General features: G+C 43.2%; 1 protein-coding gene across 1 annotated transcript in view; it reads left to right on the plus strand.

The window, feature by feature from the left end:
- DCBLD2 (discoidin, CUB and LCCL domain containing 2) overlaps nucleotides 1-13,128 on the plus strand; it is a 136,452-nt gene that overhangs the window by 103,805 nt on the left and 19,519 nt on the right. The window contains exons 8-11 of the mRNA XM_082245307.1: nucleotides 3-218; nucleotides 2,195-2,319; nucleotides 7,029-7,179; nucleotides 8,597-8,725. Coding sequence (XP_082101433.1) covers nucleotides 3-218; nucleotides 2,195-2,319; nucleotides 7,029-7,179; nucleotides 8,597-8,725 — 621 coding nt within the window. The remainder of the gene's footprint in view (nucleotides 1-2; nucleotides 219-2,194; nucleotides 2,320-7,028; nucleotides 7,180-8,596; nucleotides 8,726-13,128) is intronic.

Below are 13,128 nucleotides of genomic sequence, written 5' to 3' on the forward strand. Positions count from 1 at the left end.
AGGTTGTTACGGGACTCTCGGAATGGAATATGGGGCTATTCCAGAATCCCAGATAAGCTCCTCTTCAGTTCTGGAGTGGACAGATCACACTGGGCAGCATAATGTCTGGAAGGCTGACAAAGCAAGGCTGAAAAAACCTGGGCCGCCTTGGGCTGCATCATTTGCTGATGAGCATCAGTGGCTGCAAATTGATCTGAACAAGCCGACAAAAGTCACAGGTTCGTATGAAACTAGGATTGATGTCAGGGCTTTTCCAAGAATTGAGAAGACAGATTTTCCCTACTCAGTGAGAAATGTTTTATATATACATGACGGTCTAAGTGCAGGGTGCAAAAATCTATAAACACTTTGTGATTGAGTGCTAAAATAAAGGCTGGCATACAAAAAATCTTAACATTTTGTATGAAATAAATTTGTAACCATATACATGCTGTGAGCTGTAATACTGTGTACATTTAAAAGCATAATTGACTTGCAGGTTTTAACAGTCGATGTGTAGAAACCACAAAAATATTTTTTATATGGATAGTATATAAGATAGTGCAGCAGCGCTTTTTTCATGTTTTGAAGCATTTTGGCGAATGGACCCAATTACAGGGCCCACATTTCACTACAGTGCCATATTCTTTCTGTAGGAAATGCTTATTGGCAGTTGGGATTTTGTGTGTTGGCAGTTGAGTGATTTTTTATTTTTTTTTCCTATTTCCATCCTTAGTGCTGAAGGTGATTTTCTTTAACTACCTCAATACTGGGCACTTAAACCCCCTTCCTTCCCAGACCAATTTTCATCTTTTAGCACTGTTGCATTTTGAATGACAATTGCGCGGTCATGCAACAATGTACCTAAACCAAATTTGTGTCATTTTTTCCCCACAAATAGTGCTTTCTTTTGGTGGTATTTGATCACCGCCAGGTTTTTTCTTTTTTGGTGCACAAATAAAAAAAGACAGAAAAGTTTGAAGAAAAAAAAAAGTTTTTTTATAAAATTTTGTGAACAGATACGTTTTTTCCTGCACTGATGACGCCGCACTGACAGGCACTGATGAGGTGGCACTGATGAGGTGGCACTGATGAGGTGGCACTGATGAGGTGGCACTGATGAGGTGGCACTGATGAGGTGGCACTGATGAGGTGGCACTGATGAGGTGGCACTGATGAGGTGGGCACTGATGAGGTGGGCACTGATGAGGTGGGCACTGATGAGGTGGGCACTGATGAGGCGGGCACTGATGAGGCGGGCACTATGAGGCGGGCACTATGAGGCGGGCACTGATGGGCGGGCACTGATGGGCGGGCACTGATAGGCGGCGCTGATGGGCACTGATAGGCGGCGCTGATGGGCACTGATAGGCGGCGCTGATGGAGGGCACTGATGGGCACCGATGGGGGGCACTGATGGTCACCGATGGGGGGCACTGGTGGGCAATAATGGGCACTGGTGGGCGGCACTGGTGGATGGCAATAACGGGCACTGGTGGGCAGCACTGATATATGGCATTGGTGGGCAGCACTGATAGGAGGGCACCACTGGCAGGCTGTTTGCCATCCCTGGTGGCCATGGTGGGCATCCCTGGTGGTCATGGGTGGGCATCCCTGGTGGCTCTAGTGGCACCCCACCCCCCCAGGGCTGCACTGGTAATCAATGTTCTGATTACCAGCACAGACCCCCCCTGTGATCAGTGAGTACTTAGAAATACTCACTGATCACCCCAGCTCCAGTATCGATCCTCTTCTTCTCCTCCCTGACAGGATCTGTCAGGGAGGAGAAGAGATCTAAGCCGTTACAACGGCTGTATTTACATTGCATGACGGCTGTGATTGGACACAGCCGTCCTGTGATCAGGAGGGCCAATCACAGGGCCCTCCTGAAGCATCTTGTTGCGCTGTGTCCGAGGGACACAGGCACATCGAGATCGCGCCGCTGCGCGTGCACGCGGCGGCACGATCTCGCTCCTTCTGAAGGACGTTCCGGAACGTCCATTCAGAAGGACGAGACTCCCACCCGGCCGTATATGTACAATGGCCGGGTGGGAGGTGGTTAAAGTATATCTAAAATCAAAACCTTTATTGGTAATACTTTATACTTTTTTTTTTTTTGTACTTTATTAGGTTATTTTTATTCTTCCCTCAGTTTTACACTCTAGTGTTGCCATCATAAAATGCTAATAAAATGTCCAACCTCTTCTTTCCGCAGGTATTATAACCACTGGATCCACAATATCAACGTATAACTACTATGTTTCATCCTACAAAATAGAGCACAGTGAAGATGGTCTCAGGTGGACAGTTTATAAGGACCCCAATACAGATAGAGAGAAGGTAAATCTTGCAGAAGCGGACAATGGGTAAATGACTTCCATTGTTGTGCAATTCCTGTACCAAAATGATAGCTCTTGGAACCAAAATTTCACTTCAGACCTTTTTTAGCATTGATATTTGACTTTAAAAATGATCTTTGTGATATGAGTGGCATTACAGTACAACAATGATGCCAATACAAAAATATCCTTCCATGTTTATAATTGAGCAGGGGTCAAGTTCACTTCAAAGCCCAATGGTAACGTCTTGTACAAAGTGAGTCAGGTTGGATCAAAAAGATTGTAATTGTCCTGTGAGGGCAGTGGTCTCTCTACAGCAGTCCAACACGCCCTCTGCCACATTACAACTACAACACTGCAATCCTCAACATTTACACACCCTGTTGATTACAGCACTATAGTTGTGGCCATGGAAGGGAGTGTATCAGGCTGCTGTTCAGGGACCAATGCCCTTACACAAAGCAGAGTTTTTAAGCTGCATCCCTTGGCCCGGGCATAGGACTTTTTCACTGGAGCTAGGTAGGCATTCAAAAAAAAAAAGACAATTAACCATTTTAATTCACCTTACACCTTTCAACCCAGCTATTTGATTATTAGAAGGTTGGCGTCCCATACACATGACCAACAAATATTGGACTCCAGGTCACAGGGACGAGTAAAATAAATCCAAACTGGTGTCAGGTGTGCTTGTGTGAACTCGCTCCAGCACTGTACCACAGCCTCTATTCCTCGAATAGCTCAGAAGTATTAAGATCCTAGTCCGAACCCACCTGAGCTATCTCGCCAGTAAACGGTCACTGCATAAAGCCAATTGTAGGCAGTCGAGGCATATAATGCCTTGAAAAAGTATTCACACCCCTTGACATTTTCTACATTTTGTCCTGTTACAACCAAAAACGTAAATGTATTTTATTGGGATTTTATGTGATAGTCCAACACAGTGGCACATAATTGTGAAGTGAAAGAAAAATGATATCGTTTTCAAAATATTTTGCAAATAAATATCTGAAAAGTGTGGCGTGCATTTGTATTCAGCCCCCCTTCTCCCTTGACCTGTCTTGTGTGCTCCTTGGCCTTAAAGAAGCGGTTTGTTCACTAAAGCTGGATACACACTATCCAACTTTTGTTGGTAGATTTCCTTCAGATTTACCTTTTCTATGTAGTGCACGGGCCTGCCAGATTGCATACAAATTGAAAGTGTTTAGGTTTGACCTTATATTATATGGTTTTGGTAAGTCTAAAGGGAAAAAGTCTTCAGAAAATCTTATAGTGTGTATGGCCCATTAGGTTCTTTAACAAACCTCTGAGGGCTTCACAAAACAGCTGTATTTATACGGAGATTAAATTACACACAGTTGGACTTTTTTTTGCCAATTAGGGGACTTCTGAAGAAAATTGGTTCCACTAGATTTTAGTTAGGGGCATCAGAGTAAAAAAAACTTTGAAAACCATTTATCATTTTTCTTCCACTTCAGTTATGTGCCACTTTTTTGTTGGTCTATCACATAAAATCCCAGTAAAATACATTCACGTTGTTGGTTGTAACATGGCAAAATGTTGAAAATTTCAAGGGGTATGAATACTTTTTCAAGGCACTATGCCTTACCCTGCATCCCCACATATACAAGGGCATGTATACATATGGCAGGATGGAGAATTCCTCAGCTGCTTATGATTTGGCTTTGTGCAGTGACAAGATGTAGCTCAGGTGGGTTTAGACTAGGAATTTAACTTTCCTGAGCTCATCCCTGCTCTCCTCTATACTTCAGATTAGCAAAACAGTGTTTTGGACCTTCAGGAGATTATCAATTTTAGCCTGATATCTGATTGTCTGCAGGTGAGTCCATTCCTGCAGACCAAGAGTGATGAATGGTTATCTGACTTGGGGGAACGAGAAGAGAAAGTGTGGGAGCAAGTGGATAAGTCCCCTAGATGTGCAAAACTACACAGCTGAAAGAAATCACTGTTGTGTATAAGACTGGTGATCACCACCAACCCTGGGCATAGGGTTTGGTGATTTCTATTGCAGCCACAGGTGGCATGGTGTCAAAAAATATACCCAAAATATAAAGGAATTTTGCCAGAGTACCTATTACCTGTCAGAATCAATGCAGATTACACCAAGGTTTATATGGCGTTTTCCCGGAAGTAGCCAGCACTTTTAGGAGCTGGTTATTGGTAATGTCTGGTTATGGATAAAAGCCTCAATCCTTCCATATGACGGCTCTTATGACTCTGCAAGTTGACTGTAGCTACAGAATTACCACCACCATTATCTCTAAATTACTGCAGTGTTAGCACTTAACCTAGAAGAGTGAACATCTTTTATATCCATACATTACACCTACAGCTATTAGGTTCGGTTCACACCTGTACATTTTTAATGCTTTTTGAAGAAACGAACTACAATCCATTAACACGGTTTCCTATGAGTCACATTTACATCTATGCTTTTTTCAGCCGCTGCATTTTTGGAAAGGGTCAGGGACTTTTTAAAAGGAAAACGGTGCATTTTTAGTTCATAGACTTCAATGGAGAAGTTTCAGAAAAATATGCCGTCCGATTTTGCTGTAATTTTACCGCAATTGGTGTTTTGCAGATTTTTTACAACAACAATTTTGGCCAAAAAAAGCATAAAAAAATGCAAAATGCATCAAAAATGCACCACAAAAATCACTTAGGAAACGGATCAAAAGCAAACTGCTGAGGTGTGAACCAAGCCCCATGCCACTGCATAGGCTGATTGGCTTTTAGCTGACACTGCCTCCTTGATTGAATACAAATTTGTGGGACCTTGTACAAGGTGATTATCATCAGAAACAGTACTATTATCCATTGGTAATAAGACTTTGTGATTAAAGGAAAAAGCTCACTTTTTAGAGCATATTACATAGTACACCCATATTCGGGGTGTAACATGTTACAAATACACCAGCCCCTCCGCCCCTTTGATCCCCCTATTTTGACAGCAAGTGGGGGATCTTCTCCGTTCCGCTCGCTGTCACAATCTAAAGATAATCGGTCATGCAGGGCTCCGGCCACATCATTTATTCACAGTGTTCTGTGAGTTTAAAAACTGTAAATACCGACAGCCTGTACGGCTCTTGGCTTGTGGTTCTCGGTAAACTACCACTGTTGAGTGCTCTGGTAGCTCGTTGAGCTTCCTGTCAGAATGTAACTGCCTGCCCGTATCAGAGCTACACAGACAGTCTGCAGGACCGTGGCATTCCACCCACAATCTACTGATCGTGGGCGCAATGCTTTACAGGTTCCGAATAATATATAATAATAATAATATAAAAAAAAGAATAAATGCCTATTTTTTTTTTTTTTTTTTTTTTTTTTACCTGCAAAAAAAATGTGCATCTATTTATTTTTTTGTAAAGTTGAATTTACCTTTTTACCTTTTTAAGCTCTTTTGAACTACATAACATTGTCCCATGTTAAAAGAACGAAGAAAAGGTAATCCTAACGTATTGTCCTAGGTTCTCACTTTGCACATAAGTACAGTAAGGGCTCTTTCACACGGTCCGCCTCCGTAGGCGGATTCGTGCTGCTCAGCGGGGATCGATCCCCACTGAGCCGGCTTGCAGTGCGGAGAGGGAGGTGTCACAGCCCCCGCTGCTCTCTATGGGGAATCGGATGAGAGCGGACCGCCTGTCCGCTCTCATCTGATCCGATCCCCAGGACAGATGGAAAATAGGGTTTCCATCCGTCCGGATTTCACGGACAGGATCGGATGCGGAGGGCAGCGGGTGTCAGCGGACATGTCACCGCTCACATCCGCTGCTCCATAGGGCTGAATGGGGCATCCGATCAGATCCGCCTAAAAAACTGATAGGTGGATCTGATCGGACCGCCTGTGTGAAAGAGCCCTTAGTGAGCGTTGTCAGCCTAGGACAGGAGGTGTATTACTGGAAAGATAACCAAGCAAAAAAAAAACAAATGCTGCCACTACATTTATGATTGGTTAGCTATATATTTGTTCTCTGGTTACATTCACACAGCCCTCACAGCCAACTTGAGGAAGGAACTATTTTTTGGGGGTTATTCATCATGGTTTTCCACTTCTGTTTTTTTTTTTTTTTTGTTTGTTTTTATGGTATTCCTCAGATATTCCAAGTGGATAAGAGCCAGTTCACACTACCACGACCAGAAAGTCGCCCCGTGACTTGTTGAGAGACTTGTTGAGAGACTTGTTGAGAGACTTGTTGAGAGACTTGTTGAGAGACTTGTTGAGAGACTTGTTGAGAGACTTGTTGAGAGACTTGTTGAGAGACTTGTTGAGAGACTTGTTGAGAGACTTGTTGAGAGACTTGTTGAGAGACTTGTTGAGAGACTTGTTGAGAGACTTGGGCACTACTTTGAAGAGACAGGCGACTTTGTGGGGAATGCCTGGCTAATCTGTTTCTTCTTCCTGGAAAGTCTAACAAGTCGTGTCAATTAAGATAAGGAGGCGACTCCCATTGAAGTATATGGGACAGTCAGATCACAGGTCGCCTCAAAGTAGTACAGACACTTTTCTGAAGTCGGAGCGACTTCAGTAGTGCCAATTAAGACGGCGCTGATTGATTAACATTGCTTTTGTTATGTCAAGCGACCTGGGGCTACACAAGTCGCCTCACAAGTCGTGCTAGTGTGAATGGGCTCTAAGTCCCCTAGATGTGCAAAACCATCACAGCTTTTTTTTTTTTTTTTGTCTATCCTCAGATATTTCAAGGCAACTCCGATTATCATCAAGAGGTCCGCAACAACTTTATCCCTCCTATAGTGGCAAGATTTGTAAAGATAAGACCTACAAGTTGGCACCAAAAGATTGCCATGAAGGTAGAACTTCTCGGATGTCTACACAATATTCATGGTGAGAATGAGCTGTTTTTGCTGTGAGTCACCCGGCTTCAGCCTATTCACTCATTTACATAGATAGTTTAGAGACTGTCAACATTGAATCCGTAACCATTAACTGTTTATGAGCAGCCCCAGCGGGAAGCTTACATTCTTTGGCTCCCAAGCCTCAAATCAGGTTGTGGTCTCCAAAATCAAACCTGATTTCCTTAAAGCTGATCTACACTGTATCTGAACACTACCTGTCAAAAACACTATTTAATATATTTTTAGTATTCAGAGCAAACTCTCCCATCCATCTATGTCTCTAGGCTTTATTTTGCTGAGAAATCACTTTGAAAAACACCTCTCTAGCATTTCTGGTCTTGGCCTTCTTGAGTAAGGGCAGATGATTAAAGTAACATTTACCTCCTGTAATGCATCTGCCCCTAGGGCGTGCTTAGCTTGGAACACCCCACCTGAAGACTCCTGGGATGTATGACATCATTTGCCTAGGCATAGAAACCAGGAAGTGACTGAAAAAATGGATAAAGTATAAAACAAGTAAATCTAATACACTCTCGTATCCATTTACTAATGCTAGCAGCATAAGGATTAAAAATGTGTCCATGTTGATGGAGAGAGTGAAGTTCTACTTTAGCTACATATGTCAGAACTACCCCTAAGAATTAGGCCTTGTATTTGAAGCTTCTGGCACAGCTGTTTGGCTTAGTGATGGGGTACTCTTTGGTGTCTATGTACAAATGACTTTCTTTTGCTGGAGCTTCAGCTCCAGGTCCAGCTTGGGCCAATATAACTATGTAAATAGCATACCTGGCTGATTCCCCTAGAAGCTGGAAATCACTGAAGTAGACCCTGCTACTCCAGTAATCTCCACTTTCTTCTGGGCTCTGTAGTAAACAGCTGGCCTGCTGCGTTCTGAACACAGGAGGTCAGCCACTCCACACGGGCACCATTCAGAGAAGGCTTTGCACTGCCTGATTAAATGCAGAGCATTCTCTGATGGGACGAGGTGGTGAACGTGACCCTACTACCCTGTGTCTCTCCACCTAGTCCAGTCAGAGATTGCTTTGTGTTTATTCTAGAGAATGCAAAGCATTCCTTGGGTGGCACATGTTCCGAGCAGTCAACCTCCTGTGTTCACTTGCTACCAGGTCCAGCTGGCCTGATGCATCCTGGAGATCACTGGTGTAGTGGTGTCTACTTCAGTGATTTCCAGTTTCCAGGGGCAATGGCCCGTTACTTAGGTTACACTGGTCCAAGGTGGACCAATATCAATATGTAAAAATATATGCCTGGAATTCATCTTTAAGCATTCCGATCTGTCGGTGCACAATCATTAAATTCATTTGAAGCACCAATCTGGAACACAGAGGAACCCCCCCCAAAAAGTGTTTGTAATACTTTTTATTTTCTTTCTCTTTTCCTCAAAGCGGTTATTCCAAAACTAACTGACCCGCCTGCTTTTGTGCCACGTGCAAAACATTATCCACCACCAGTAGACAAAACGACACCGCCACCAGAGATTAAAAACACAACAGTGACTCCAAACATTACCAAAGGTAAGTTGACGTCTTGGAGTTTCAAACTGTCTTCTGTATCTTGTGGGGTGACTGGTAACTGTGTGTTGTGCTAGTAATGCTTATGTGTCAGTATATTGCCTGTAGCAATCAAAGGGCATGAGCACAAGAGCTTGGCTAAAAATGGAAAGGTTTTATTCGCTTTAATTTGTCCAAATTCATCAGGGCTGCTAAAAGTATTTCGCTTTGAGAAATATTTGTGATCATAGCCTTATGTTTTTTTTTTTTTTTTTTTTCTTTCAGCCAGATTGTGATATCTTTACAATTTTTTTGTTGTTTTTTCACAAAAGCTGAAATCTCTAAGACTGAAAATGGGTGCACACACTGCAGTGCAAGGAAATAGTTGTGGTGATTTATATCTGTCTGTTTTTTTTTTGACAACTCTTAAAATTTTGTTTCCTACAGTGGATCAGTGTTGCCAGCATTTTTAAACGACCTGTCACAGGAGAAAGCTCATTCACACTAGAGTGTTGGGGCAACGCACTTGCTAAAATGCGCATTACAACCATGCTGCTGCTCTGTGTGCATTATGCTGCGGTGCCAATAATTGTGATGGTTACCCCTAAACACTGTGCAGTAGAGCAGTTGAATGCAGCCCTCTGATCATTTCCATCAATGTGGCATCCTTTTGTTCCTAACACATTATACAGTATATATCTGTATAGATATCCAGCATGAGATATTTTTCTCCATTGAGATCTGATGTGTTTTCAAAGTGTTCCTTTATATATATATATATATATATATATATATATATATATATATATATATATATATATATATATATAATGTGTGTGTGTGTGTTTGTATGTTTTGCCTTTCATTTCTATTTTGAACTGAATGGATTGGAGGTGAGGGTTCACATACTCCTATAAGCCTGTATCACGTTATTTCATGTGCATTTCCTGGGCTGGGAAAGGGGAGTGGAGGAAAAGAATTCTTCAGCCATAAAAACCCACACATTTGTGCATTTACAGTCGCTCCTATTAAAGTCTATGGGGCCATAAATGCCTGATTACACACACAAAAAGAAAAAAAAAAAATCATGTACTTTTTGGAGTGTAGGGTGACTCAGTGTACACGTGTAAGCAAAGACAGAAAGAATGGGATTCTGTGTTTTGAGTGTAGTCTAGCACATGGAAACGAGCGGAAAAATGTTTGAATAGGTGTTAGCGTGGATGCATTGCCGCACCGCAATGGAACGCATAAGTATAAATCGATAATAAGTTGAGACTTTCAAAAATGAGAATCCCTGTTTTCCGTGTCAAGCAGCCATGAAGTTTAAAGGGCCCTGGCAGAACAAGAGCGCAGCTGTGAAGTAACAAAAAAAAAAAAAAAAAGAGCGAGAGAGGTTCTAACGGCTGTGTAAAGTGTTTCGTTTGATCGGAGTTTGTGTTCCTTTTCTGTTGACTGCCTTGTTTTGCTCTTTAAAGCCGTTTCTTTTTGAAGTGTTGTTGACTGCAGTAGTGTGTTGTAGTCTGGGTCATACGTATGGAGCAACTGATGCTTGTGAAAGGGTTGGAGAACATGGAACTGGCCAAGAAATGCTTAGCTCTGCCTTATGTCAGCTGTGAGTGGCCTGCTTCCAGTCAGGAATGTTGGGGTTGACATCAGAGTGCTATGAACTCTGCAAGTAACAGCTCTGACTCATCCTGTAAGGAGGCATGAGGCTCACTAAGCTGTCCTTTTAACTATCAGAATCCCTTTTTCTACTCCCTTTGCCTCAAGCGATGCAGAACACAGGTTTCTATAGGAATCGGGAAGGTCTCTTACATTAGTAAATGTATAATAGAAAAGGCCAAAGCATTTGTGGCATGGGCATCACTCTCAAAGTGAAAATTAAAAGCATGTTCCAAAAACAAATACTTAAAATTCTGGTCTCATGTTTAGCTGTAATGCATTGACATTTAAAACGCTTTTCAACAAGCTTTAAGAATGTTTGTTTTGTTTTTAGTTAATTTTGTTCATATGCATTATTGTAGTCCTATTTGGTTTGGAGACCCAGTGTAGGAATGTTTCTTTTCATCGCAATAAGCTAACAAGGTGTTAAGTTTTGCTTTAGGGAGGGTTAGGGTTAGCCGAATGAAGGGGGGCCTTTGGGTAGGTCACCGTTCCCTGAGGCAAAAAACAAACAGCACATGTATCAACTTTCATCACGGATATAATATTTGAAATCTGTTCTAAAGAAACAAGTTGCTTAAAAATATTTTTAAAACCATAAAAAAAAAAATAATAATAATGCGCGCACGATAGAGAGATATAGATAGATATAGATAGATATAGATATAGATATAGATATATATATATATATATATATATATATATATATATATATATATATATATATATATATATATATATATATATATATATATATATATAGATAGATAGAGAGAGAGATGTACACATAGATAGATATATATATTATAAAAATTTGCTGCTAATGTACCCATGGGTATTCCTCATACGGTCATTGTACAGAACACCTCCACCTCCATTCCAAAAAAGTTGCAACGCTATGTAAAATCTACATAGGAATTGCAGAATGCATTGATCTGCAAATCTCTCAAACCCATATTTTTCTTTAGTTCATTGACGGACACAGCTCTTCATCTTCATGACTGTAGGGTTATACTGCCCTCTACAGGAGTAGGACACTAGGCAGAGAAAAAAGCTTGAGCATGCCTATGGGGTAGTACCTGGGGGTATACTCCCACTTCCTGCTATAGGTATTCAGTTTTTTTCTGCCTAGTCAGGAGTAAGGACCTAGTTCCTTGCTGGGATCTCTGGTCCTGGCAGATTTTTCTTTTTAAATTCAATTTTTCCATTTTAAATGGAATTATTATTTTGTTCCTGTGAGAATCTACAATCAAGTGCCAGAATAGGCAACAAACTAGATAATCTAAATCCTTAGGGTCCGGCCAGCGAGCGCGTGCAGACCACAGCTCTATGCTAGGTTGGCCACAACATAGACCCACTGGACAGGGGCTGGCCTGCGAGTTAAACATCGCGCGAGGGCACATACGAACTGGCTTCTGCCTGAGTCGCAGCGTTTCCTCCTGGCCGACAGCACCCACATTACAATGGAGCAGTGTCCTGCCTGGAGTGGTGCATAGCTCCCCCCCCTCTACCTGGGATGGTCAGATCCGTGGTTACCCCTCCCAGTTTGCTTCCCTCCCAGCTCAGTGGTCTATTGCGATCTGTGCCCTCCATCTGCCCACACAACCCCCCCCTCCGGGGAGGACTTACCTTTTGTTAGGTTAAATGAGGTGCTGCACTGGCAATGGGGGGGGGGGGAGCGCACCGCCTGCGACCAGACGATCGTTCCTCGGGTGGGGGCCCCTTCCAGGGCCCCCCTTCCTGTTGGGATCGTTTTTTTATTTCTTACGGCCCTGGGACCCCCCTGTAGCCACGCGGCGCCGCCATTTTCTTATAGCCTTGTGTGTTACAGATCGGCGACCATGTTTGTGTAGCTTCGGCGGTCATTTTCCTATGGTTTCCCATTGCAAATAGCGGCGGCCATGTTTATGGAGTCAGATGGGTGGTAATTCAGCAGTCGGAAGCATTTCATCGGCCTCTAGTGGTGATACAGGGATGTTCCTCATCCTGATCGCCACATGGTGTGCAGATAGTGCAGGCTGTGTGCTGACCGCTGGTGGTGAGTGCCTTGTGGAGTTTCTCTCCCTCTTTCTGCTGTTTTAGCGGTAGTGCTGTGCTGGGCCTTGTGCCGACAGTGTGGTGGAGTGTCCCCTGCAGTGTTTTGACACTTTTTTGTGCAGGTTCCCCTCTCCTCTCATGGAGTCCCTAAAGCATGTTTCACCACCTGATCCCCTGTAAGAGGCTGTGGGGCTTTCGGGGCCTCAACTGACTGCACTGACGGCGGGCCTGGAGTCCTTGGTGTCAAAAGTGGACTTGGCCCTGGGCAAATGGGCTAGCAAAAAGCATCCCCCGCCTTCACCTGCTTCCTCTCTCATCAGATCCAGAGTTTGACTCAGCCGCTGCGGATGAGAGTTACCCTTCGGGGTCTGCCTCCACGCACCCTGCGTGCTCAGATAGTGAAGGTAATTCCTCTGTTCCTCTAGCCGCACATGAAAAGGCGCTAGTGGATGCACTGATTGTATCGGTGCGGGAAACCCTATATATGGAAGATGCGATTAATGTAGCATCGGAGTTGCGGGTCACCTTTTGGCACCCACAGGTCCTCAAAGAGGCGAGGGTGTTCCCCTTTCCTGCTTTTTTTGACAATATTAACTCAAAACAGTGGGGGTCCCCAAAACGCACCTTTGCAATCCCGAAGCGTTTTGCAATGTGATACCCTTATGAGGAGTCCCTACTTAACAAATGGACCGTACCTCCTATAGTGGACTCCCTAGTTTCCAGGTTGA

The sequence above is a fragment of the Pelophylax lessonae genome (genome assembly GCF_965119305.1).
Source record: "Pelophylax lessonae genome assembly, chromosome: 2".
Taxonomy (NCBI): Eukaryota; Metazoa; Chordata; class Amphibia; order Anura; family Ranidae; genus Pelophylax; species Pelophylax lessonae.